This window comes from Tachyglossus aculeatus, chromosome 1 (genome assembly GCF_015852505.1).
Source record: "Tachyglossus aculeatus isolate mTacAcu1 chromosome 1, mTacAcu1.pri, whole genome shotgun sequence".
NCBI lineage: Eukaryota > Metazoa > Chordata > Mammalia > Monotremata > Tachyglossidae > Tachyglossus > Tachyglossus aculeatus.
This window is the reverse complement of record NC_052066.1, coordinates 159784319-159812072: the sequence shown is the minus strand read 5'-3', so window position 1 is coordinate 159812072 and position 27754 is coordinate 159784319. Positions and strand designations below refer to the sequence as shown.

At 40.1% G+C, this 27754-nt stretch overlaps 1 protein-coding gene across 3 annotated transcripts in view; it reads left to right on the top strand.

Annotated features, from left to right (window-relative positions):
• Positions 1 to 27036, top strand: part of TTC8 (tetratricopeptide repeat domain 8) — a 57088-nt gene extending 30052 nt beyond the window's left edge. For 2 of the 3 annotated variants that reach the window (XM_038750777.1, XM_038750778.1), the window contains 9 exons: positions 7470 to 7514; positions 10559 to 10644; positions 11893 to 11980; positions 13664 to 13774; positions 17461 to 17600; positions 21732 to 21906; positions 22200 to 22322; positions 24900 to 24983; positions 26472 to 27036. In XM_038750777.1, the coding sequence (XP_038606705.1) occupies positions 7470 to 7514; positions 10559 to 10644; positions 11893 to 11980; positions 13664 to 13774; positions 17461 to 17600; positions 21732 to 21906; positions 22200 to 22322; positions 24900 to 24983; positions 26472 to 26588 (969 nt within the window). In that variant the 3' untranslated portion in view covers positions 26589 to 27036. The remainder of the gene's footprint in view (positions 1 to 7469; positions 7515 to 10558; positions 10645 to 11892; positions 11981 to 13663; positions 13775 to 17460; positions 17601 to 21731; positions 21907 to 22199; positions 22323 to 24899; positions 24984 to 26471) is intronic. The other variant, XM_038750779.1, reaches the window with a different exon arrangement.
• The last annotated feature ends 718 nt before the right edge of the window (positions 27037 to 27754 follow it).

The following is a 27754-nucleotide window of genomic DNA, read 5'->3' as shown; positions in this document are numbered from 1 at the left end:
AATTTTAATAGTTTGCATAAAATAAAAATTATTCTGGTTTGGTCCTACCTACTCCATTTCCTCAAATAACTTAATTGACCTAATCATCATTTCTCACCTAATGTTCCCTGCCCACACTAATCCCCCTGGAGCTACTTCAGTCCTCTCTCTTCTCCAGTTCCCACCAAACCCTAGGCCACTTTAATGTTTTGATTTTTTTAAATGATTTTCACTCTCTCTGTCACACAAATGTAATGCCCTATCTTTTTTGCTCCCTCCCTTCCTCTCACTAGCTCCATATCAGAAGTGAGAAATTAGCTAGGCCATTCTGAGAGAAAGGGAAGGAATATTCTTTGCTTATTTAATAATAATTGTAGTATGTATTAAGCACTTACTATATGCCAAGTATGTACTAAGTGCTGGGGTTGATACAAGATAAAAATCAGGTCCCTCATGGGGCTCACTGCTTATATAGGAGGGAGAACAGGCTTTGAATCCCTGTTTTGCAGATGAGGGAGCTGAGGCACAAAGAATTTAAGTGACTCACCTGTGGTCACATAATAGGTAAGTGGCGGAGCAGAGATTAGAACCCAGGTCCTCCATCTCCCAGTCCTGTGTTCTTTCTACCGGGCCACAATGCTTCCTTGTATCTGAGAGATATTGGAGTTTGCTAAACTATGGGGGACTTTGACAAGCTTTGAGTTTTTGGAATGAGCAAGGGAAAGGAAGAAAAATCATAGCCTATTGAGCATTTTTAAAGAACCAAAAGGATATGTCTCAATTGCACCTCACTTTGAAGTTTCCAAATTAAGCACTGCTTTGCTAGGTGTGAAAATATGCAGGTAATTCCCTCTGTTATGGTGCTTCAGAATTATAAGCTTGGCTTACATCCAAGGCAATGGCTTGGATTTGAATTTCAAAGCTGTGTTCCAGTGAAGAAAACTATCTAAAAAGCCAAGTTGTTAAGAAGTGCAGCCTAATTCTGAAACTGTCAGTCCCATGTGCTTCAGTAAAAAGAAGGCAGCCCAGCACAGGAAGAGGCAAGCAACTAAAGGGGCTAAAACTAAGTCCTGTCTTTATATTGAGAGTGACAGAAAGGCATGTATCAATTGCTGCACATTCTCAGGCAATTGCCTTCTATTTCCTTGTTCAGTCAGTCAGTAGTGTCTTTTGAGTACTCACTGTGTGCTGATTCCCATATTAAGCACTTGGGAGAATAAAACATATTTGGTTGACCTGTTTCCTGCCCACAGAGAGCTTACAGTCTAAAGGAGGAACTTACAAGAATTTATTTTCTGCTAAAGCAGCTTTTAATGGATAGAGCACAGGCCTGGGAATCAGAAGGACCTGGGTTCCAATCCTGCCAAATGTCTGCTGTGTGACTTTGGGCAAGTCACTTTCAGTTACCTCATCTGTAAAATAGGGATTAAGACTGTGAGCCCCATGTGGGACTGGGACTGTGTCCAACCAACAGTTCTTGGCATATATTATGTACTTAACAAGTACCATAATTCTAAATTATTATTATTATTATTATTGCTATAAGAGATGCATATCTTCCAACGAATAGCCATGTTTTAGGGAAGTGCTAGAGATATTATTTGTTGTCATGAATTGAAGCCGATATTGCCCTCACACATGGTGGTTTTCATGTCATCTTAATTTCAGCCACTTCCCACCTGCAGTCACTTGTACTTCCTGGTCAGCAAACCTCTGAGAGGATATATTAATATAAACATATTTTTCAGGCTGAGGGATTAGGGTAAAAGCTCTTTATCTGGCAGTTTGCACACCGAAAAGCTTTAGTAACCAATTGTATTGGTCCTCTGAAGGGGAGAAGATCAGAGCCTTCCCTGCTGGGAGGGAGGGGGGCTAATGAGGTCAAGCTAAATTCATTTTCCCTAGGTCAGGCTGGGCTGCTCTGGGCAGTCTGGCTTTGCAGGCAGTGGGATATTCTGTTCATCTGAGAGTGGTTCCAAGGCAGCCCTGACTTTTAGTTAATGGGAATTTTGGACTAACCAGCAGTCTCAGCAAGCCAGATATCATGAACTCTATACTTGAAATCACATTTTGGGTACAGCTCCATTATCTAAGAGCGATAAAGTCATTAAAACCATAATTGGTTTTTGAGCCCATACTCTGAAGCTTTTTTTTTCACAACATGTGTAATGTCTGTTTCTTGAGAGGTATTTTCCTTTTCAATTTTGGCAGCAACATTTGCTTTATAGCCCCATCTGAGGTCTGTTCATTCAGATTAATTTCACCCTGTAAGTAAAGTCATTTATGTGTGGAGGAGTCATTTATAAGAGTGTTTGTTTTTCTCAGTAGCATCTGGTAGAGTGCTGTCATGCCCTCTCTGGGCACTTAATTCTCTTACAGTACTTAAATTTAGTGATCCCTTGGCCCTTAGGACCCAAAAACCAATCACCAGGGTTTTATTAAACCTCTTCTGGATATAGAAACCACTGACTAATCCTCTCAAGATAAAATGCTTGTTTAATTTCCTTGTTGAAAAAGTTCAGTGAAACCCTTGAAAATTATGGCCACAGGAAGCAAGACCCTTTGGATGTCTAAAAGTTCTTAATCTGATTATTCATATTTATCTAGATTCTTTTAAATGTGTATGTTTATATATTTATTTTGTATATAAAATCTGTATGTTTAAATGCAAAAAAATGGTCACTTTTGAATAGTTAAAATATGTAAGCTTTATCAGTCGATGAATCGTATTTGTGGAGCCCTTACTAAGTGCAGAGCATTACAGTATGACAGAGTTGGTAGGTATGTTTCCTGCCCACAGTGAGTTTACAGTCTAGAGGGGGAGACAAACATTAATATCTCCTCCCCCTCCCATCCCCTTACTGTGGGGGTTCCCCAAGGTTCAGTGCTTGATCCCCTTCTGTTCTCGATCTACACGCACTCCCTTGGTGACCTCATTCGCTCCCACGGCTTCAACTATCATCTCTGCGCTGATGACACCCAGATCTACATCTCTCCTCCGCTCTCTCCCCCTCTCTCCAGGCTCGCATCTCCTCCTGCCTTCAGGACATTTCCATCTGGTTGTCTGCCCGCCACCTAAAACTCAACATGTCCAAGACTGAACTCCTTGTCTTCCCTCCCAAACCCTGCCCTCTCCCTGACTTTCCCATCTCTGTTGACGGCACTACCATCCTTCCCGTCTCACAAGCCCGCAACCTTGGTGTCATCCTCGACTCAGCTCTCTCATTCACCCCTCACATCCAAGCCGTCACCAAAACCTGCCGGTGTCAGCTCCGCAACATTTCCAAGATCCGCCCTTTCCTCTCCATCCACACCGCTACCCTTCTCGTTCAAGCTCTCATCCTATCCCGTCTGGACTACTGCATCAGCCTTCTCTCTGATCTCCCATCCTCGTGTCTCTCCCCACTTCAATCCATACTTCATGCTGCTGCCCGGATTGTCTTTGTCCAGAAACGCTCTGGGCATGTTACTCCCCTCCTCAAAAATCTCCAGTGGCTACCAATCAATCTGCGCATCAGACAGAAACTCCTCACCCTCGGCTTCAAGGCTCTCCATCACCTCGCCCCCTCCTACCTCACCTCCCTTCTCTCCTTCTACAACCCACCCCGCACCCTCCGCTCCTCTGTCGCTAATCTCCTCACCGTACCTCGTTCTCGCCTGTCCCGCCATCGACCGCCGGCCCACGTCATCCCCCGGGCCTGGAATGCCCTCCCTCTGCCCATCCGCCAAGCTAGCTCTCTTCCTCCCTTCAAGGCCCTACTGAGAGCTCACCTCCTCCAGGAGGCCTTCCCAGACTGAGCCCCTTCTTTCCTCTCCCCCTCATCCCCCTCTCCATCCCCACCATCTTACCTCCTTCCCTTCCCCACAGCACCTATATATATGTATGTATGTTTGTACATATTTGTTACTCTATTTATTAATTTATTTATTTTACTTGTACATATCTATTCTATTTATTTTATTTTGTTAATATGTTTGGTTTTGTTCTCTGTCTCCCCCTTTTAGACTGTGAGCCCACTGTTGGGTAGGGACTGTCTCTATATGTTGCCAACTTGTACTTCCCAAGAGCTTAGTACAGTGCTCTGCACACAGTAAGCGCTCAATAAATACGATTGATGATGTTGATTAATATAAATAAATAAATTACAGAGCCGTACATAAGTGCTGTAGGGTTGAGGGAGGGGTGAATAAATAACAAATTTATCTTCCAGAGTCTTTCAAATGTTAAATTGGGTAAAATCCAGGGATTATGTGCAAATTCCACAAAAGAAACAGAATTGCCTAGTAGATAGAGCACAGGCCTCGGACTCAGAAGGACCTGGGTTCTAATCCCAGATCCTCCACTTGTCTGCTCTGTGACCTTGGGCAAGTCACTTAACTTCTCCATGCCTCAGTTACCTCATCTGTAAAATGGGGATTAAGACTGTGAGCCCCTTGTGGGACATGGACTGGTTCCAACCTGACTAGCTATATCTACCCAAGTGCTTAGTACAGTGCCTGGCACATAGTAAGTGCTTAACAGATGTCATAAAAAAAATTCCATCATGAAGCAGAAGGGGTTTCACACACACACTCACATAATTTGGACACTTATGCCTTCTCTTCATCTCTTTCAAAATCAGATACCTTGACTATTTCACTTAGGCTAGTCATACGTGGATATTATGTTTACCATCACAATCATTTTAAACTAGCTTTAGAAACCATGGGTATTGATAATTATCAAGACTTTTGAAATATAGTCCTGCATCTTTCCAGTTTGTTTTTGATCCCAGACTTTGGAAGGTTTTTCTTTGACAGCTTAATATTGGTTTCTTGAGATCTATTTTCTTTAATTTTGAAAGTTGGGTATGGCCCTGTAGCCACAGCTGAGGTCTACTGTCCACTCAGGTTAACGTCATCATCCACAACATGTGAGCTTGGCTCTAGTCTGTAAGCTCGTTGTGGGCAGGGGTTGTCTCTATTGCTATATTGTACTTTCTAAGTGCTTAGTACAGTGCTCTGCACACAGTAAGCACTCAATATATACAATTGAATGAATGAATGAATTTATTGAGCACCTGCTGTGCATATTCCATTTACTCTTGGGAACCTACCACAGAAGTAAAAAAAATGGTCATGATAAAGCAACTAACCAGCGAGCCCTTATATCAAAGGCTTTTAAAATGACGTAGTCAATCTTGTTATAAAAATTAAGAATTATGAACAGAACCATGATTAGAGGTAACCAAATTTAGGGAGTATGATAATATAATTCATGAAGGAGAATCCAGACCAGATGGAACTAGAAATGCGTAACTCTGTCTTCCTCTGTGCCTGGCATGATTAAAAGATGAATAGTGACATACTACAGCAACAAAAGGAGTCACAAGGCTGGATAAGGGGACCTCAAATCCCCTGTCTGTAAAGAAGAATTGGTGTACCCACTTCTAATTAGCTATATAATGAGGTCCAAAGCTCTCAATTCAGGCCTGTTCAAGCTAGAGAGCAACAATACAAAACCTAAAACAATCAGTGTGGCCTAGTGGAAAGAGCACAGGCCTGGGAGTCAGAGGACCTGGGTTCTAATCCCACTGTGGCATTTCCCTGTTGGGTGACCTTGGGCAAATCACTTAATTTCTCTGTGCCTCAGTTCTCCTGTTCTCCCTTTACTTAGACTGAGAGCCCTATGTAGGGCAGGGACTGTGTCCAACCTAATTAACTTGCACCTACCCCAGCGCTGAGACCAGTGTTTGACACATAGTAAGCGCTTAACAAATACCATAAAACAATCATCTACTTACTAAGTGCTTCTTTTCCCACTTGAAGAAAAGGAATCTTTTTGATTGAAATAAGCGTTAGGAGTGACAGGATAACTCAGAAGAGAAGAGTGCTTCTTTCCACTGATTTATGGTCCTAGGGGCAGATTCATTTAATGTGTGAAAGGGAATAATAATAATTGGGGTATTTGTTAAGTGTTTATTACATGCAAGGCACTGAAATCAGGCAGAAACTCCTCACCCTCTGCTTTAAGTCTCTCCATCATCTTGCCCCCTCCTACCTCACCTCCCTTCTCTCCTTCTACAGCCCAGCCCGCACCCTCTGCTCCTCTGCTGCTAATCTCCTCACCGTGCCTCGCTCTCGCCTGTCCCGCCGTCGACCCCCGGCCCATGTCCTCCCCCTGGCCTGGAATGCCCTCCCTCCCCACATCCGCCAAGATAGCTCTCTTCCTCCCTTCAAGACCCTACTGAGAGCTCACCTCCTCCAGGAGGCCTTCCCAGACTGAGTCCCCTCCTTCCTCTCCCCCTTCTCCCCCTCTCCATCCCCCCATCTTACCTCCTTCCCTTCCCCACAGCACCTGTATATATGTATATATGTTTGTACGTATTTATTACTCTATTTATTTATTTATTTTACTTGTACATATCTATTCTATTTTATTTTGTTAATATGTTTGGTTTTGCTCTCTGTCTCCCCATTCTAGACTGTGAGCCCACTATTGGGTAGGGACTGTCTCTATATGTTGCCAACTTGTACTTCCCAAGCGCTTAGTACAATGCTGTGCACACAGTAAGCGCTCAATAAATACGATTGATTGATTGATTGAAGTTGGTGCTGGGGCAAATACAAGATGATCAGATCAGACAGTCCCTGTCCCTGGCTTATGGTTCTAGGGAGTAGATTCATTTAATATGTGAAAAGGAATAATAATAATTGGGGTATTTGTTAAGTGTTTATTACTTGTAAGGCACTGAAATAGGTGCTGGGGTAAAGACAAGAAGATCATGTCAGACACAATCCGTGTCCCACATAGGCCTCTCAGGCTAATGGGGATGATCAACAGGTACTGAATCCCTGTTTTATAGTTGAGGAAACTGAGGTACAGACAAGTTAAGTGACTTACCTAAGGTTACACATCAGGTAAGTGGTGGATCCAGGATTAGAACTCTGGTCTAAAAGTAATAATAATAGTGGTATTTGTTAAGCAGTTCCTGTATGCCAGGCACTGTACTAAGCATTGGAGCAGATACAAGCAAATTGGGTTGGACACAGTCCCTGTCCCATGTGGAGTTCACAGTCTCAATCCCCATTTTACAGATGAGGTAACTGAGGCACAGAGAAGTGAAGCGACTTGCTGAAGGTCACACAGCAGACAAGTGGCAGAGCTGGGATTAGAATCCATTACCTTCTGACTCCAGGCCTGTGCTCTATGCCTGTGCCATGCTGCTAGACACCTTCATTATACCTATGATCTTTAAAGGAGCAATATTTAATAATATAACACTTATTTGTCCAAAGTTGTTTAACATTGGTTACTTCATTTTGTCTTTGCAATATTCTTGTGAAGCAGGGGCAGCAGATATCCCAATTTAGAAGTCCATGATGATGAGGAAGGAAGGAGGAGAGGCATATATGGGAATATGTTATTCTGATAAAAAAATCTATGGTTGTTAAAATGGTTGTAATATTAAAATTTGAAATACTTCTGGTTTAAAACTTCTCTCTTCCAGGCTTTATTTGAATACATTTTCCACCATGAAAACGATGTGAAGAATGTAAGTTGATATACTTTCTTTTGCTCAAATTTTTATTATCTGACACTTCAACGAGTCTCAAATTTCTGAAAATATTATGTATCTTGACTACTTCTGTATGGTTTGTTGGTGTAGGGTTGTCGCAAATGCTGTGTACATCTGCTGTGTGTTTTCTTCTTCAAATATAGGAGAGGTAAATTCCTAAGTAACTAAAATGAAATAAAATAAAATAAAAATCCCACACTGCAGTTCATCAGCAGTAATAATAAGCAGTCCGTTACTGGAAATAGCCCTGGATTTGATCAGATCTCCTAGGGGTATCTGCAGTTTGGTGCAGGTGCTCAGGAACCTGTGGCAACCCAGGGCACCACCATGAGGTGAGGGACTTTCAGATTCAGAACGTGCACAAAGGGGTATCTGGAGAGGGTTGCAGAAATGGAAGAATCGCCACTTAAATGCTCATGCCCCACAGTATCCCTGTACAATTGAGCTCAAGGTGCCATGTCATGCCTTGTTTCATCTTGGAATTCCCTCCCTCCTCAAATCTAACAGGACACAACTCTCCATCATTCAGAACCATCCAAAAATTCCACCTTGAGCTAACCTTCCCCAATTTTTAATGACGTTTATTAAGCACTTACTATGTGCAAAGCACTGTTCTAAGCACTGAATTAATTCCCAGCACACTAAGCTGTTTAAGAAACCCATCAGCCAGTCATTTCTAGCACCTATGAATTTATTTATACCCACTGTCAGCACTTTTAATACAGTTACTCAGGTGTACAATCAGTCATTCATTTTCTCTGGAAATATTTTTGTGTCTGTCTCCCTGTTAAGAGTTTATTCTCCTTTTGGGCAGGGAATGTGTTTCTTTTTTCCATACTTCCCAGGGATTTAGGATGAAATCTCTTTTGGCTGTCTCAGCTACAATCAGTGGTATTTACAGAGCACTTCCTTTGTGCAGAGGATTGTACTAAGCACTAGGGAGAGTACAATACAGTTGGTAGATACGATCCCTTGCTCTCAATAAGGTTATAGTCTAATGGCCTTAATTTAGGTAAAAGAAGAGAAACAAGCAGGGTGGTGGTGTACTTGACACCCAGAGCTTCTGGTGTCATTCCTTTCTCACTAGAGAGGCAGCGAGGCTCAGTGGAAAGAGCCTGGGCTTGGGAGTCAGAGGTTGTGGGTTCTAATCCCGGCTCTGCCACTTGTCAACTGTGTGACTTTGGGCAAGTCACAGCTTCTCTGTGCCTCAGTTCCCTCATCTGTAAAATGGGGATTAAGACTGTGAGCCCCACGTGAGGCAACCTTGATTATCTTGTATCCCCCCCCACAGCACTTAGAACAGTGCTTGGCACATAGTAAGCACTTAACAAATACCAACATTATTATTATTATTATTATTACTATTATTATTATTATTATTATTATGTGTAAAAAAAGAACCTGACCTGTTCTCTTTCACAGAATCAGAGCATTTCATGAGTTCTCAAAAATATTAATTAATAATGATAAATGGTGATAAGCACATTTCCTCCAGAGAGGAATTGGGGACAATTGCTCCAACTGCTTTTTAAGCTAGGCTTCCAGATTTGCTCAACCCAGATCTCTACCAAGTCTGAGAGTTTTGAATTTGGGTAGAAAAAAATGAGGTTTTCTAGCCTACTAGCTCTTTGAAGCCCATCCCTTCCTAGTCCTCATCCCACTTAAAAACCCCTTTCCTCTTTCCCTCCCTCATGGACAATGAAAAGTTGGCACCTCTAATAGTAATGATAAAATGTTCAGTCTACAATTGCAGGAGGTGTAGGAAGAATTTTCAGTAGTACAGTAGTCACTTCTGAGTACCTGAAATATTTATAAAGAAATAAAATAATTTGATCCCTGAAAGTAAAGGTCTTTATGCTTGTCCCAGCAACATAAAAATGTGTATTTATCTATCATATCTTTTGACCTTAAAGCTATGGAGATTTTGTGGAACAGAAAGCATCTTGGTGCTAGAGGAAAATGAAAAGTCACCAGTTATGTGACTTTTCAAAACTATACAAACTAATTCTTGTGATATGTCTGGATCAAAGATGAAAAAGGGAAAAATAGAGTCACATGTCTCTAATTGCTGTCATTGGACACTGGGCTAGGCTGGCAGTTCGCAGAGTTCATCATCATCATCAATCGTATTTATTGAGCGCTTACTATGTGCAGAGCACTGTACTAAGCACTTGGGAAGTACAAATTGGCAACATATAGAGACAGTCCCTACCCAACAGTGGGCTCACAGTCTAAAAGGGGGGGATGACAGAGTTGACATGTTTCTCATTGGGGATTCTAATATCTATTTCATAAGCATTTTGCTCATGGTATTTATTGAGCATTTACTATTCATTCATTCAGTCGTATTTATTGAGCACTTACTGTGTGCAGAGCACTGTACTAAGCGCTTGGGAAGTACAAGTTGGCAACATACAGAGACGGTCCCTACCCAACAGTGGGCTCACAGTGTATAGAGCACTATACTAAGCGCTTTGAAGAGTTCAGTACAACAGATTGAGTAGACACATTACCTGTCCACAAGATGTTTATAGTCTAGAGAAAGATTTTAGTCACAGATTATTGAAAAGTACATAACAGAATCCTCCATAACGGGGAGACTAAGCTTTATGACCTACTTTCCTAAATGTGTTTCCTACATTTTGATTAATATTTGAGAAGCAGCATAGTCTAATGGAAAGAGCACGGGCCTGGGAGTAAGAGAACCTGGGTTCTAATCCCAGCTGTGCCACTTCCCTGTTGTGTGATCTTTGGCCAGTCACTTAACATCTCTGGGCCTGTTTTTCTATCTGTAAAATGGGGATCCCTCTTCCCCCCTCCCCCTAGATTGTGAGCCCCATGTGGGACAGGAACAGTGTCTGATCTGATTGCATTGTATCTACCTCAGCGCTTAGCACTGTGCTTGGCACATAGTAAGCACTTAACAATTATTGCTACTATTATCAAATTTGTTACAATGTTTATTGTATTACTGACTCCAAGTGCAAACATTTTAAAACTAAAATGAATTGTTTTCAAAGGCTTTGGACTTGGCAGCCCTTTCCACTGAACATTCTCAGTACAAGGACTGGTGGTGGAAAGTGCAGATTGGGAAATGCTACTACCGGTAAAGCCTCTTTTGATTCCTGTATGGGATTTAAATAGAATGAAATTTCTCAGAATTTCAGATCTGGTCACTCTCATGGGCATTGGGTATTAATGCTATTGGGAATGAACCATTCTTGGCCATGAGAGAGACAGTATATTGAATTTAAATGACATAATTGCCCCACACTTTTGCATAAATTGTGACCCAAAAAACAAGGGGGCAGCTGTTACATGGGGAATTGAGTATAGGAATAAACAGAGGGAAAAGAAAGAGAAAGGTAAGAGGGCACTTGAGACTGCATTTCTTATTTCCATTGCAATTGATGAGTTACAGTGACTCCCCCTTCCTTTCTCAACTGGAGCCTGTCCTTTTCAAAGAAACTCCCCATCCCCCATCAACAGCCTATATCTCTGGCTTTTTCAGGCTCTGACATTATTTTCTTCCTGCCCCACCAGATGCTCCTTTCAAAGAAGAAATTCCCCTGCCTGTGTCTGCAGTATCCTTATCCTCCTTTTCTTACCCTGGCATGGGTGTGCATATTTCAAAGAAGAAAACTCTCCACCACAAGCTTGATTCTGTGGCTTTAGCTCATTCTGACCTTTCTCCTCTTTCTAACCCAGTGCACACTGCTCTCACTACTTCCAAACACAATATATATTTTTCCCTAGTTAAACCCTGAGACCTAGAGAATCCCAGTACAATTTAACTACTACCTAACATAAATGTTTAAAAAAGTTTGTGACAGACTTAGACAAAAAAATTTGAAAAATGATTAAAATTCAGCAGAATTCAATGGATAGATTTGGTAACCACACCATACTACCTGGTAGCTATATGGACTGGTAATGTATGTTTTTTATTTTGACTTAGAAAATAGTTGAAATAGAATTAGAAATAATGTGCATTTCCTTGGCTAATTTCCTTTTTCCAAGCTCCACTTACTGTTCTTGCCCCCCACTTCCATAAAATATGGGAAGATGCAGTTGGGGAATGGAAGTGGTTGGGGTTGCTGGAGACATAGCATCCATTCAGTTGTAGCTTGTGGCTGGACATGTCGAGCTTAGCGGGTCACAGAGGCCTCGGATGACAGATGCATTAAATAGATCACTGACTGTCATGTCATTGGTTTAACATCCATATTCAAGGAAAGCAGGGAGGCTGTGTGTAATTTGATCCCCAACTGATTCAAATTTTTTTGTAATGAATAAGTGCAATGCTTTTAATTTTTATTATAGACTCTGTAAATCTTTTTATGATTGCTGTTAGGTTAGGAATGTACCGTGAAGCAGAAAAACAGTTTAAATCCGCCTTGAAGCAGCAGGAAATGGTAGACACGTTCCTTTACTTGGCAAAAGTAAGTAAATATTAATTTGAATGCATTATTTTAGGAGAAATTTCCAGAATTCAGGCCTGCTCATGAGAAATAGTTGAAAGTTTTTTTCATTATCAGTATTTATTGAGCTCCATGTGCAGAGCAATGTATGAGATGCTTGGGTGCACACAATAAAAGTCAGTCATATTTACTGAGTGCTTACTGTGTGCAGAGCACTGTACTAAGTGCTTGGGAGAGTAATAATAATAATAAATATGGTATTTGTTAAGCACTTACTATGTACCAAGTACTGTTCTAAGTACTGGGGTAGATACAAGGTAATCAGATCGGACACGGTCCCTGTCCCATATGGTACTCACAGTCTAATCCCCATTTTACAAATGAGGCAACTGAGGTACAGAGAAGTTAAGTGACTTGCCCAAGGTCACACAGCAGACATGAGATGGAGTCAGGATTAGAACCCAGGTCCTCTGACTTCCAGGCTCATACTTCCTGCCCACAACTAATCTTCTAGGGTAGACTGGAATAAAAGTAGAAGACAAACTCTCGCGAGGCTTACCAAATTCAGACTTTACTTTTGGGTTTTTTCATGAAAAAAAGGACATTTTGTAAGACCCCTTCCATTCAAAAAGATAGCCTCTAATCCTTGATTAATCCCCCTATGCAGGTATTACCTTTTTAGATGGAAGTATGCGGGCTATCTCCCCTTTTCCTAAAATAATTGGTCATAGGATACCCTCATCCCACCTTCAGTGCTTCCTGAAGAATCTCTCAGTCAACCCCTCTCACCTTTAGTACTGCTCCTACTAGCTACCACAGTAATGCTTGTGGTGGGGCCAGTTTGACAGCACTAAAGACTGATAACTGCTGTGTGGTTTCCTAGCACCGTAGGATTGGAACCAAATGCTTTATCCCTGCACTGAGACATCTTGTGCATAAATGCTTGGGCTAGTGCAGTAAAAATAGTGCCATTTTGTTGAGCCCTTAGAAACTTTTCACTTATAGTAGACATATTAAAAATTGTTGGAAAAAGAAGGTGAAGAAAGCTGCATTAGGCTTCTCAGTTGAAAATGAAAATGGTATTGATTCACAGTATGCACTATTGTCAAAGCTTCATCTGATAACCCTCTCAAACTTGAGCTCTCTTTTGATACTGTGCCTGTTAAATTTAAATTCTTACTAAACAATTTGAAGACTTCAATTGGACAGTACAATAATGGTTTTCTGCTAACTGACAGAAATGAATGTTCAATTATTACTTTCTGTCTTTCACATCTCCTTAATGGTTAGAAATTTTCCACTAATATAAATCTGGCAAGTCTTCAGAGGGATCTGATTTTCTAATCCTCAGGCTGAAAGAATACTACTTAATAACAATGAAGAATCTGAACATATATTAAGAAATTAAAAGGGAAAATATTTTCCTTTAGGCAAATTAAATTTATGTGCATTTTAATATTCAATTTGTTTAAGGAATTCTTATATTAATGTAAGTAAATTTTCCATTTGAATGCTTTAATTGCTAACTCAAGCAAAGGATGGAAATATTGAGTATGGGATTAGTGTTCAAATTCAGTACATAATAAAGCAATGCAGATACAATAACAGAATCCATTTCTGGGTGTTCCTGAGAATCTTAATTAGCAGTTGCATTATTATGAAACAAATGCTCACCATGACATTTGAAATATGCTTTGGTTTTAGGTGTATTTTCGCTTGGATCAGCCGCTGACAGCCTTAAATCTTTTCAAACAAGGTCTAGATAAATTTCCTGGAGAGGTATCCCTCCTTTGTGGAATTGCCAGAACATATGAGGTACAGCATATTCTAAAAGTCAATATGTAATGGAGAACAAGAACTGTGTGTGTATTTGGGAAATTAGTTGGCATAATAATAATAATAATGATGGCATTTGTTAAGTGCTTACTATGTGCAAAGCACTGTTCCAAGCGCTGGGGGGGGGGGGAACACAAGGTGATCAGGTTGTCCCACGTGGGGCTCACAGTCTTCATCCCCATTTCCAGATGAGGGAACTGAAGCCCAGAGAATAATAATAACAATAATGTTGGTATTTGTTAAACACTTACTATGTGCCAAGCACTGTTCTAAGCGCTGGGGGCGGGGGAGGGGAGTACAAGGTAGTCAAGGTTGTCCCACGAGGGGCTCCCAGTCTTCATCCCCATTTTCCAGATGAGGGAACTGAGGACCAGAGAATTAATTAATTAATTAATGATGGCATTTATTAAGTGCTTACTATGTGCAAAGCACTGTTCTAAGTGCTGGGAAGGTTACAAGGTAATCAGATTGTCCCACGAGGGGCTCACAGTCTTAATTTCCATTTTGCATATGAGGGAACTGAGGCCCAGAGAATTAATTAATGATGGCACTTATTAAGCGCTTACTATGTGCAAAGCACCATTCTAAGCGCTGGGAAGGTTACAAGGTAATCAGGTTGTCCCATGAGGGGCTCACAGTCTTAATTCCCATTTTACAGATGAGGGAATTGAAGCCCAGAGAATTAATTAATTAATTAATTAATGATGGCATTTATTAAGCGCTTACTATGTGCAAAGCACCGTTCTAATCAATCAATCAGTCGTATTTATTGAGCGCTTACTGTGTGCAGAGCACTGTACTAAGCGCTTGGGAAGTACAAGTTGGCAACATATAGAGACAGTCCCTACCCAACAGTGGGCTCACAGTCTAAAAGGGGAGACTAAGCACTGGGGAGGTTACAAGGTGATCAGGTTGTCCCACGAGGGGCTCACAGTCTTAATTCCCATTTTCCAGATGAGGTAACTGAGGCCCAGAGAAGTGAAGTGACTCGCCCAAAGTCACCCAGCTGACAGTCGGCAGAGCTGGGATTTGAACCCATGCACTCTGACTCCAAAGCCCGGGCTCTTTCCATTGAGTGACGTGACTCGCCCAAAGTCACCCAGCTGACAGTTGGCGGGGGCCGGGATTTGAAACCACGACCTCGGAGTCCCAAGCCCGGGCTCTTTCCCCCGAGCCAGGTCGCTTCCGCTTCTTTAGAGAAGCAGCATGGCCCAGTGGAAAGAGCCGAGGCTTTGGAGTCAGAGGTCACGGGCATCATCCAAACACAGTAGTAATTTCAAAAAATTGCAAGCAGTAAAGAGAAACAAATGGAATTATTTTTTCACATAACGTAACAAACAGATGCATAAAACCTTCCAGTCAAAAGACGTGAAAACATCCAGGAGAGCCTGACTGATACTGGTTGGCTTCCCTAGTGTATTCTTGCAAAACCTGTTTTAAGGAAATTCACATTATAGCACTCATCCATTTCTAGATGTCCACAATATAAATTTTGAGCCTAGAGCACAAAGTTCTCACTAACCTGCAACAACAGACTGAGTTATTAACAACTTGGTAGATTTCCCTAAGCAGAGCAGCTTGAGGTTGCCTGTACTGTGAAATTTTGACTGCCAGTATAAGCAAATTGAAAAGTGGAATTATTTCGATTTGGGGAAATAGCAGATCCATTTTTAACAGGTCTTATAGCTAAGAAACATATTTTCAAGTTGGTTTAATAAAAATTGTTTCTTGTATTCTTAAAAGTGTTACTAGAATGATATTGTAAATTGAGTACTGTGTGCTCCTGGCAGGTTTCAAAGTTCCATAGATTCTACTCGGAATGAAAAATTAGTTGATAGGGCTTTATAAAGACATATTTCTAACCCTGTTTAAGTTTCTTGAAAATACTAATGATTGTTAAAAAATATTTTCATTTGTTTCCCTTTCTGACATGATGGGAAAATTTGAAAGATTAAAAATGATGGAATTCAATTTTTATTTGATTTAACAGGTTAAAGGAGATAAGATGAGGAAATGTAGAATAATGTCTAGGAAATTTTATTAAAAGGAGAACTTTTTAAGTGGATATTATTTTCCTCATTGGGCGGCAACAGAGTCAAAGCTTAATTACTAAAGATTTTTACCTTGAGATGCTGGCTGCATATATTTGCCTCAGGGTATCTTTGTTCCACATCTCATTTGAAGTTTTCTCTGGAGATCTGTAAGAAGCTGCTTAGTCCCGTACTATTTCCTATTTTTGTTTTCATTTTCATCTTCTTTCATTTGGTATCAGTTGAAAATTTTAAACTAGTCCTTTTATCATTGTTTAGTGTTCCTTTTGTCTATTACTGAATTATTGAATAGGATTAAATATCATCTGTTGAAGCTAAAGTTTGGTGTTGAAAGCCACTCTTAAAGCAGGTGACTATTATAGTGGAACAGAGGCAAATGACTTCCCCTCTTTCCCCCCCGGCTTGTACTTCAGAATGAACCTGTAGGAACTAGAAACCTTATCTTAGAAAATTCTTATATTTTTCTATTTCTGAAGTTGTGGGTTTTGAAAATTGGTTTGAAAATAATAATTGTAAAAATACAATTACTTAACAGCAAGATTAGATATGTACCCAGTTCTCCTCTAAAGAGAGGGTTGTGTTCTTGCAAAACCCACTGCTGCAGGGGCACCCAAGCTGTCTCATCGATAATGTGGCATGTTGTTGAAAGAACATCCCCTAATTCCCTAATCACATTCTAGCCAAGATGCTTATTGAAAATTGGCATCCATTTTCACAGAACCATGTGTTCTAAATAACAAGGGGTAAGTTTGCAGACTTAAAGATCGTTTCAAATTTCCTTAAAGTACACATCGAGTACTCTTAGAAGGGCCCTTGCAAAGGTCACTAAGTGTAGCACAGCAAGATGGGATTTCTAAAATGAGTTACTGAAATGCACTGCATTGAGTTTCATCTTCAAAAGCAAGCCTTTTAGACATGAGCTGAATTAGAAAATTGAGAAAGAATGGAATAGGAAATATGCCTTGTCTTTTTCCTTCTTGTACTTCAATCAGTAAATAGTATTTATTGAGCCTGTACTGAGTCTAAAACACTGCAGTAAGCATTTGGGAAAGGATATCAGAAGCAAAACATTCCTGTCCATAAGAAGCCTACAATCTAATGTGCCAATGGCTATTTGCACTCCAAGGTTTGCTGAACCTCACTTTGGATCACTGTGAAAAGGGAATATTTTAAATTCAATTGTCCTAACATTATTTGTGAGTTATTTGAAGTTGGTGCTTACACAAGAATGGGGTCTTCATTTCTTGCTGTTGGAGAAGTAGGACCTTGAGGGCAGGGCTGCAAGTAGCAATTGTAAATTTGAAGCCAGATTTGCCTTTGACCCCGAAGGGATTTTGGGAATTCATTTCACTGGAATTATTAACCGTGTCCTACTTTGTCATCTGTAAAACAGAGATGCTAAATCTGGGTCGTTCCCAAAATAATAATATAAGAATATAAGGTGTGACTTTATAAGTGATTACAAATTGTTTCGAGAGATTCCACTGGCAATGCTAGATATTTTACTTGTTTTTTCTTTTCATTCCTGTTACTTTTCAGTTTCAATCAAACTGCAATTTTAAATGCCAGTGTAGAGCTAAAATAAAATAAAACCTTTTTTTTTATGGGGAACAGGAAATGAACAATATCTCAATGGCTGCCGAATACTACAAAGATGTTTTAAAACAGGACAATACTCATGTGGAAGCCATTGCATGCATTGGAAGCAACCACTTTTACTCTGATCAACCTGAAGTGGCGCTGCGATTTTACAGGTAGGCTTGATATCAGTACTGATCAAATTTATCTCCTAAGAGTATGAAAAATGAGTCTGATAAAGGAGTGTACGGTGGAGGATATAAGGAAAAATATCATCTAGCCTCTTTCACTTTTGTATTATAAATGCATTTGGGAATTGTGCAGGGCAGGGATGACTGCAGTCTTAACATGTATTCCGTCATTACTGATGTACTTTTCACAATGTAAACAATTGTCAAGAAGAAATAGTATGGGCATGTATTTTTTTTAACCTCTTGGAATAGTCAGGACCATAATCAAAGCCATGAAGAATCATAGGCCTGGTTTGGAGCTCTCTGTTGCTCCAACAGTGCTCTCTGTTGACGGCACTACCATCCTTCCCATCTCACAAGCCCGCAACCTTGGTGTCATCCTCGACTCCGCACTCTCATTCACCCCTCACATCCAAGCCGTCACCAAAACCTGCCGGTCTCAGCTCCGCAACATTGCCAAGATCCGCCCTTTCCTCTCCATCCAAACTGCTACCCTGCTCATTCAAGCTCTCATCCTATCCCGTCTGGACTACTGCACCAGCCTTCTCTCTGATCTCCCATCCTCGTGTCTCTCTCCACTTCGATCCATACTTCATGCTGCTGCCTGGATTATCTTTGTCCAGAAACGCTCTGGGCATATTACTCCCCTCCTCAAAAATCTCCAGTGGCTACTAATCAATCTGCGCATCAGGCAGAAACTCCTCACCCTGGGCTTCAAGGCTCTCCATCATCTCACCCCCTCCTACCTCACCTCCCTTCTCTCCTTCTACTGCCCAGCCCGCAACCTCCGCTCCTCCACTGCTAATCTCCTCACTGTACCTCGTTCTCGCCTCTCCCGCCGTCGACCCCCGGCCCACGTCATCCCCCCGGCCTGGAATGCCCTCCCTCTGCCCCTCCGCCAAGCTAGCTCTCTTCCTCCCTTCAAGGCCCTGCTGAGAGCTCACCTCCTCCAGGAGGCCTTCCCAGACTGAGCCCCTTCCTTCCTCTCCCCCTCGTCCCCCTCTCCATCCCCCCATCTTACCTCCTTCCCTTCCCCACAGCACCTGTATATATGTATATATGGTTGTACATATTTATTACTCTATTTATTTATTTATCTTACTTGTACATTTCTATCCTATTTATTTTATTTTGTTGGTTTGTTTGGTTCTGTTCTCTGTCTCCCCCTTTTAGACTGTGAGCCCACTGTTGGGTAGGGACTGTCTCTATGTGTTGCCAATTTGTACTTCCCAAGCGCTTAGTACAGTGCTCTGCACATAGTAAGCGCTCAATAAATACGATTGATTGATTGATTGATTGATTGATTGGAGCACGGCAGGGAGATTCTGAATTATGGTTGCTATTCAGACATCCTGATGCATTTTTACTAAATGCTTGGGAGGAAATGCCCTGGGATTTCAGAGATGCTTCATCAGAAGCAAAACACCTTAAGAATTCCTCTAGATTGTCCCCATTAATCTAATCATGGAGTCAGTGGGACTGAATGTGCACCATAAAGGATAAGGAAGCCCATGATGCCAGTCATCTCCCTTCTGACAATACCGTGACTAGTTTGTACTTAATTATTTTTGAGAAATTGAGAAAGATCCAGAGCATTTCCAACATTAGACAAGTGAGCACCCAGAGTAGAAAACAAGTTTTCTCTCCTATCACCACAGAGTGTGGGCTAGAGATTTGGCAGCCCAAGAGCAATCACTTTGAAGTTGGGATTGGGTCCACTCTAGCAGAGGGGAGGCCAAGGGGAATAAGGGGTATAAGGTACAGTAGTACCTTAATACCACCTCCTCAGAGTTCAGTCAGGACTTCTTTCTCCCAGGCATCTCCCTGCTGGAGTGCCAAATTTCCACCCCGAAAATTGACACCCCCAGGTGACTGCCTTCTTCCTTCACCAGTCAATTAATTGTATTTATTAAGTAGTTACTGTGTGCAGAGTGCTATTCTATGTTCATAGGAGAGTACAGTATAACAGAGTTGGTAAATATGTCCCCTGTGCATAAGGAATTTACAGACTAGAGGGGAGACATTAAAAAAAATTACAGATATGTACATAACTGTGGGGCTGAGGGTGGGCTGAGTATCAAGTGTATAAAGGGTACATATCCAAGTGCAAGGTCAACATACAAGAGAAGGAATAGGGGAAATTAAGGCTTAGTCATGGAAGGCCTCTTGGAGGGATTGTGATTTTAATAAAGCTTTTAAGATGGAGAGAGCAATAGTCTGTCAATATGGAAGGGGAAGGAGTTCCAGGCCAGAGGCAGGAAGTGGGTGAGGGGTCAACGTCAAGATAGATGACATCTAAGTACAATGAGAAGGTTGGCATTAGAGAGGAAAGTGAGTGTGTCAGCTTGCCTTAGGAAATCAGTGAGGTAAGAAACAAGGGGGCAAGGTGATTGAGTGATTTTTAAGCCAATGGTAAGGTGTTTCAGTTTGCTGTGGAAGTGAATGGGTAACCACTGCAGGTTCTTGAGGAGTCGGGGAATATGGTCCAATCTTTTTTAGAAAAATGTTCCTGGCAGCAGAGGGGTGTATGGACTGGAGCCAGCTAGCATCAGATACACCAGTTAACTGAGGTCCCCTATGGTTGGGATTCAAACAATTGGCACCCCTTTACACCCTGCTCCTTGCAATCCCATAACAACAGCCCTGAACCAAAGAACCACAGAAATTCATTCTAAATACAAATATGGTTGATCCTCTGAGGAACTGCTGTAATGTTTAGCATCAAAGCCTGCTACTGTTTCCCTTCTCTTTGAAGTGTAGTAACTATATATATATATATCCATGCTAAGAGCTTTAAGACTCCTTTCCCCAGTCCTAACATCCTAAATTGTGGAATAGGAGGAGAAGAGAAACAGCGTGGTCTACTGGATAGAGCACAGACCTGGGAATCAGAAGGACTTGGGTTCTAATCCCGGCTCGGCCACTTATCTGCCTTGTGACCTTGGGCAAGTCACTTAACTTCTCTGTGCCTCAGTTACCTCATCTGTAAAATGGGGATTAAGACTGTGAGCCACATGTGGGACATGGGCTATGTCCAACCTGAATAACTTGTATCTACCCCAGTGCTTAGAACAGTGTCTGGCACATAGTAAGTGCTTAACAAATATAGTAAAAAAAAAAAGAAATGGAGGGGGAGGCTGCTGGCATGAACAGCATTGTGTGATCCACCATCTTGGAGGGTGAGCCCTGTGTATCCATGCATAGATCTTTTAAGCTTCACTCAAACACGCTGAAAGTAATACAGTCAGAGGCGTCGTTTAGGAGAAAGAACTTTCAGTTAACTACATATGGATTGTGAAGCAGAAAATCATCCCAATTTGATTGTCTGATGGCTCAACAGAACTACAGTAGGTAACATGAAAATTTAACAAAAAAATGTGGGGACTGATTTTGAAAGCCAAGCTGCAGTGGGAGGTCTGAGCAACTACTGGATGTTAACGTGATGCCCTCTACACTGAAAGCTTATTTTGGGCAGGGAGCGTGTCTACTAACTCTGTTATATTGAACTCTCCCAAGCACTTAGTACAGCGCTCTGCACACAGACGCTCAAAGAGTATGATTGATTGATTGACTGATTGATTAGCTTTCCAAGTTTTATACCAAAATTGAACTCGTCTGTGACAAATTGAAATATAGTGATGTTATTTCAAGGGCAGAAAATTAAGTATAGCTTTGATTCATCTAGTAAAATATAAAATAATACCCCAAGAGAAGTAATTTAGTTACGTTCTCAAAGTATCATTATAGAAGTTAATCACAATTCAGAGTTCAAAGAAAAGTCCTTTTAACCTTGTTTTAGTTTGTTTTTTGTTGAATCAATCAATCAGTAGTATTTACTGATCACTTAATACGTGCAAAGCACTGTTTTAAGCACTTGGGAAAGTGCAATACAATAGAATTGGCAGATACCTTCCCTGCCCACAGTGACCTTACATCTAGAGGGGGAGAAAGACATTAATATGAATAAAGTAGAACACTGTAGTGTCATTTAGCCTGCCCCCATTATCATTAATCTTTTTGAAAGATAAGCCTTTCAATTTCAAGATAAATTGCTGAGGTCAGGAAAACAAATAACTGTTTTTTTAAAAAATATTCCTGTTTTTCTTCTTCGAAAAGGAGACTCCTGCAGATGGGTGTTTATAACTGCCAGCTTTTTAACAATCTGGGTCTTTGCTGCTTCTATGCCCAGCAGTATGATATGACTCTGACCTCATTTGAGCGTGCCCTTTCTTTGGCTGAAAATGAAGAGGAAGCAGCTGATGTCTGGTACAACTTGGGACACATAGCTGTGGTAGGATAAGAATTTAAAATATGGTCATGGTACCCCCTGGAGAAGTAGTTGTACAAATGCATAGTCGGAAAACAGAACCCCAAAATTACTAAATCCAGACTATCACATATTAATGTATAGTTACAGATTTATGATATTTAATAAAGCTTAAGAATGAAACTTCTTAGAGCTTTGATAGCATTCCCATAATAAGCATATGGTGTTCCTGTTTTTGTAACATGGAAAGGACTTGTTGGAGAAAATCAGGGGAAAAGTATTTATGTGAATAAACATAAAAGTATTTTATTTTGTAGGGAATAGGTGACCTTATCTTGGCCTATCAGTGTTTCCGGTTGACCCTGGCTAATGATAATGACCATGCAGAAGCTTACAATAACTTGGCTGTACTCGAGATGCGAAAGGGCCATGTGGAACAGGTTAGTAAATTCAACACCACATTGTGGTATCTTTTTCCAAAACTAGGCAAAGTAGTTTCTCCAGAGGAATCTCTAGTTTAATGTGTAATTTTAATTTCAAATTTAAAACAAATATTTTCTTCCTTTCTACTCTTATTTGGGTTTAAAATAGCTTTGCTATGTCAGATGAAAAATGTCATTGTATTCCCTTTTCTATGTACTCTTGAGTCAGTTGGATTCTAAATAACATATTTTTAGGGCTTATATTAGAAATGTCCTAGCACTGAATGACCCTAAGATAATTTTAAATGATAATTGTAACATTTTATGTTATAGCTAGGTGCAAATTTGGCATCAACTTCATATATGTTGAATATTTTTCCCCTAAGTGAAGATAAAATATTTCTAGTTAATCACTTACTATTTACAGTTCATTAGTTACAAGTCACATTTTAATAAAACTTCCACAAAGTTACTGTGAGAAAACAAAGTAGAGAATGATTCATTTGAAATGACGATATACTAACAGGAAAGAGGCATTTATGTGCTACTTTATATATGTAAAAATTCTCTTTAAGGAGTTGTAATATTTTCCTCAATTTTGAATCATATTCTACACACATTTCAAATGAATAAGCAAGAGTCTAGAGTGATCTATATGGCCCTAAGTAGTTATGTGATTTTGTATTCCACTGAGGCCATCTCTTCGTAAAGCAGTGTTTCCACTGAAACTCTACTATTAGGTCACAGACATTTTCCACTCTGCATTTCTTGTTTTCATGGAGGGCCAAAAAATGGAGCAAGAGAGTGTTTCACCTATTACCTAAAATAGTTCATAAGATGGATTCACATACACTCTTGCTGGTTTTGGTCCTAATTCTACTCTAGAATCCATAATAATAATAATAATAAGGGTATTTGTTAAGCACTTACTATGTGCAAAGCACTGTTCTAAGCGCTGGGGGGATACAAGGTGATCAGGTGATCACCCACATGGGGCTCACAATCTTAATCGCTATTTTACAGATGAGGTAACTGAGGCACAGAGAAGTTAAGTGACTTGCCCAAAGTCACAGAGCTGATAAGTGGCAGAGCCGGGATTAGGACCCATGACCTCCGACTCCCAAGCCACTCTTTCCACGTAGCCACGCTGCCTCTCTATGTTCTCATTATGTTCTCTGTCTGCCTGGCCCAGCCCTTCCTGCATAGTTGCATATTAAAGTACACTCATTTCTGCCATAATAAATGTGTTCAGTACATGATTTGAATGAAACATGATGGAATTATGAAGGAACATCTTCCCACAGTACAAATTTATATTATTTATCATCATCATAATAATACTACTTGTGGTTTTAAGCACTTACTATGTGTCAAGGACTGTACTAAGGGCTGGGGTAAATAAAAGATAATCAGGTCCCACATGGAGCTTAAAGGATTAGGTCACATCTCCTTCAAGAGGCCTTCCACGATTAATCCCTCATTTCCCTGGATCTCTCTCCTTTCTGTGTTGTCTATGCACTTGGATCTGTGAGCTTTGGGCATTTGCTATTTGCCCCACCCATAGCCCTTATGAACTTATCTATAAATTAGATATTATAAATCATTTTTTTTTATTAATGTCTTTCTCCCATACTAGACTGTAAGCCTTTTGTGGGCAGGGAATGTCTCTGCCAACTCTGTTGTATGGTACTCTCCCAAGGACTTAGTACAGAGCCCTACACACAGTAAGCACCCAATAAATACCAGTAATGATAATGATGGTGATGGCAGCATGGCCAGTGGAAAGAGCCCGGGCCTAGGAATCAGAGGCCCAGAGTTCTTTGCCATTTGCCTGTTATGTGAATTTGGGCAAATCACTTAATATCTCTGTGCCTCAGTTCTCTCATCTGCAAAATGACTGTGAGCCTGTTGTTGGTTAGGTACCGTCTCTATATGTTGCCAATTTGTACTTCCCAAGCGCTTAGTACAGTGCTCTGCACACAGTAAGCGCTCAAATACTACTGAATGAAAATACGGATTAAGACTGTGAGCCCCATGTGTTGCTTTTATGGTTATTTAAGCATTTACTATGTGCCAGACTGAGGTAGATAATGGTTGGACATCACCCGTGTCCCATGTGGGGCTCACAGTCTTATTCCTCATTTTATAGATGCTGTAACTGAGGCACAGAGAAGTTAACTGACTTTCCCAAGGTCACACAGCAGACAGACGTGGCATTGTTAGGATTAAAACCCAGGTCCTCTGACTCCCAGGCCCAAGCTTTTTAACCACTAGGCAATGCTGTTTCCCTAAGTTCTTGCCATTGGGGTGGAAAACAATGAAATAAACTACTTTTTGCCCTTTTTTGCCACTTCATTCAGGTAGTGTGTTCAACCTAATTAATCTTTATGAACCCCATTGCCTAGAGCAGTGTTTGACACATAGTAAACAACAAATACAAAAAAAAATAGAGGAAAGTGAATGGAGGGCTGAATCATTTTTTCCATTCTGAAGCAATATGCTATCATGAACCAAAGAGAATTTTCATAGTGGTCAGACTGAATTGCTAAGTACAAGTGTGGAACTGTGACTCTTCTATTTTCTATATTCATATAGGCAAGAGCATTGCTACAGACTGCTTCATCTTTAGCACCCCATATGTATGAGCCACATTTTAATTTTGCAGCACTCTCTGACAAGGTACTCATTAATGTGATCTGTTTTTCAGTTGTTCTATATTAGTAAAAGAAATTATCATTAGATAAGAAAATACCAAATTAAGCTTGTTTTAGTGCTTTATTTTTGGATTGAATGTGTAGGTCTTTTGGGGATTAAGTACTGATCTATCTAAAACCAGCTGTCTCTTCATTATTTTAAAGTTTGTAAGTCACTGTCATATTTTCTAAAAAGCATCTGCTTAAGCAGAATCCAGTGTGTATTTCACAGGTGGAATATTTGTGATAATGATCAAAATTCTATTTTCTAGCTAACATCAACAACTTGTGTACAATTAATAATAGTTGTGAAATCATCCACAATTTGTGTTAGCTCAGAAATGTACTGGAGAGAAACATTTCTGCTACTATTAAAGATGTGCTTAAGTGTACTTATCCAGGGTCTCAAAGAAATCAGATCATTCTTTAAAGAAAATAGCATGTAAAATTGATTTAGTAAACTATCTCTTCTTCCAGCTAGGTTTTCATATGGGTTTAAATGTATGGGTGAACTCTGAATATTCTGGCTGTCAGAATATTTTAAAATCTTCTTTGCCTAAAGATATGAAGAGGCTTAGAAGGAATTAGGTGAGGTTAAGAAAGTGTGAGGGTGTCATTTGTAAATGAGCATGGAGGTTGAAACATTTACCCCCAGGTATAATTTTTTGCTAGCCACTATCTTGTTCTAAAATGTCTGCCTATATCTGAAATACCTAGCTTCCAACATGATCTTAAGCAGCTCCATGAATAGTAATTGACCATCAGCAGCTCCCACCCGGGAAGTGACTCCCAATTTAAGTGGGCATTTGGTATGCATTAGATGGAGAAAAAGGGAAGGATGGTAAGATGTTCCTTTCCCATTTGCTACTCCCCAAAGTGTCTTGTAATCTTAAGGAATCAGGATGGAATGAGATAAAACTCATTAACAGTTAAATACTTATTCTCGGAGTCAAAGCCTTGATCACTACATTATTTTATGGATGGGTTAGAGAAACTTTCTAAAATACTAAATTTTTCCTTGTCTGAAATTAAAACTTGATACTCTTACGTTAACATTGAGAGAGAGGTTTTGGTGCACCCAGGATTTTCCAAGTAAAGCTTTCCTTCAAATTACATATAAATATTTTTATTCAGCATACAAATCCTGCTGTGCTCACAAGAAAGAACTATTCAGTGGGTTGTTTAAAAGAGCTATAAAGTGGGGTTTAGAAATGGCTACTAGTTACATTATTCTGTAATTTAGGATGTACATTGTAACTTCCTCACAGGGAGGGACCATGTCCTACACTTCTGTAACAATGCACAGTAGACCTTCAATAAGCTTAAGTGGTGATGGTAACAGTGACATAATACTGTTGTCCTAAAAACAACAAATACCCTCTGGAACTGAAAACATGATGGTACAATATATACAAATTTGTTTATGCTTATAATTTGTACTTTATCTCATTTTGGTGGGTTTTTTTTTTTACAGGTTGGAGATCTGCAGAGAAGTTATATAGCTGCTCAGAAATCAGAAGTAGCATTTCCAGATCATGTTGACACTCAACATCTAATTAAACAGTTGAAACAGCACTTTGCTATGCTCTGATTGTTGTACCCAAAGGAAGTACAGTTGAGGAGAATTTTTTTGTATAAATGTTATTTCAGAAAGCTTAGTATAACCTGTGCTCATTATATTCAATCCTGAACTTTTATAAAAACTAGTTATAAACACCTACGTATTCAGGCTGAAAATCATATTCATAATTACATCATCAAAACAAAGGTGCTTCTCTGATATTTACAAAATATTTTAATGAAACTTTTAAATAGCTCTTTTCAAACCTTTGGCAGAATAATGAGATTTTAATGTTTGAAAACGTCTTCAGAATCAGAGGTCTGAAATCTGCATTTTTTTACTGAGCTTGAGAGTTTAATCCCAGTGGAAATTTTAGTCTTTTAAATAAAATATTGAAAGCTATTTTTCTCATGAAATATTCTAAGAAAATGTGGTACATTATTTCTGTATATTCAGTTGTAAAATAAACTTCTTATATACCCTCATTTCATTGATTTTTATTTTATAAGAGCCTGATTCTTCCACTTGAAACAAATCCGTTTAGGGACCTGAAGAAAGGAAAGCAATTCCCTCATTTCGTTTTCCTATGTGTAGCAATGTGTGCATGGAGAACTGCCAACCTGATAATGGCAACATATACCACTTGCCCCTTCCCATCATCCCTTGTTCTGGAATATTGAGGAAATATTAGAAAGGGATAAAACAGAAGCAGCTGCACTGATGGCAGAATCGCTGCAGCTGACCTGATTGTTATCTACCCCATTGCTTAGTACAGTACTTGCCACACAGTAAGCACTTGACAAGTACCATTATTATTATTACTATCCCCACAGCCTCCGGTAAGCCATTTCCCCAAATGGCAGTATTTTCCATTTTTAAGCATAACCCATGCAAGAATGCTACCTAATGGCTTTCAGGTGGGTACTCCAGTATAATGCATTTTCCTCTTGTACCCTATTCAAATTCATGTAGACACAGTTATGTGAAATTAAGATTTCCCTTTCCCACCCACATTCCCTTCTTGGCCTTTCTTCCTTCCTTCCTTGGCCAAGGAAGTTAAGAAATAGTGAAAGGGAATCAATTCATCAGTAGTGTTTTTCGAACTTATTGTGTGCAGAGCACTGTACTATGAGCTTGGGAGAGTACACAATAACAGAGTTGCTAGACATGTTACTTTCCCACAAGGAGCTTACAGT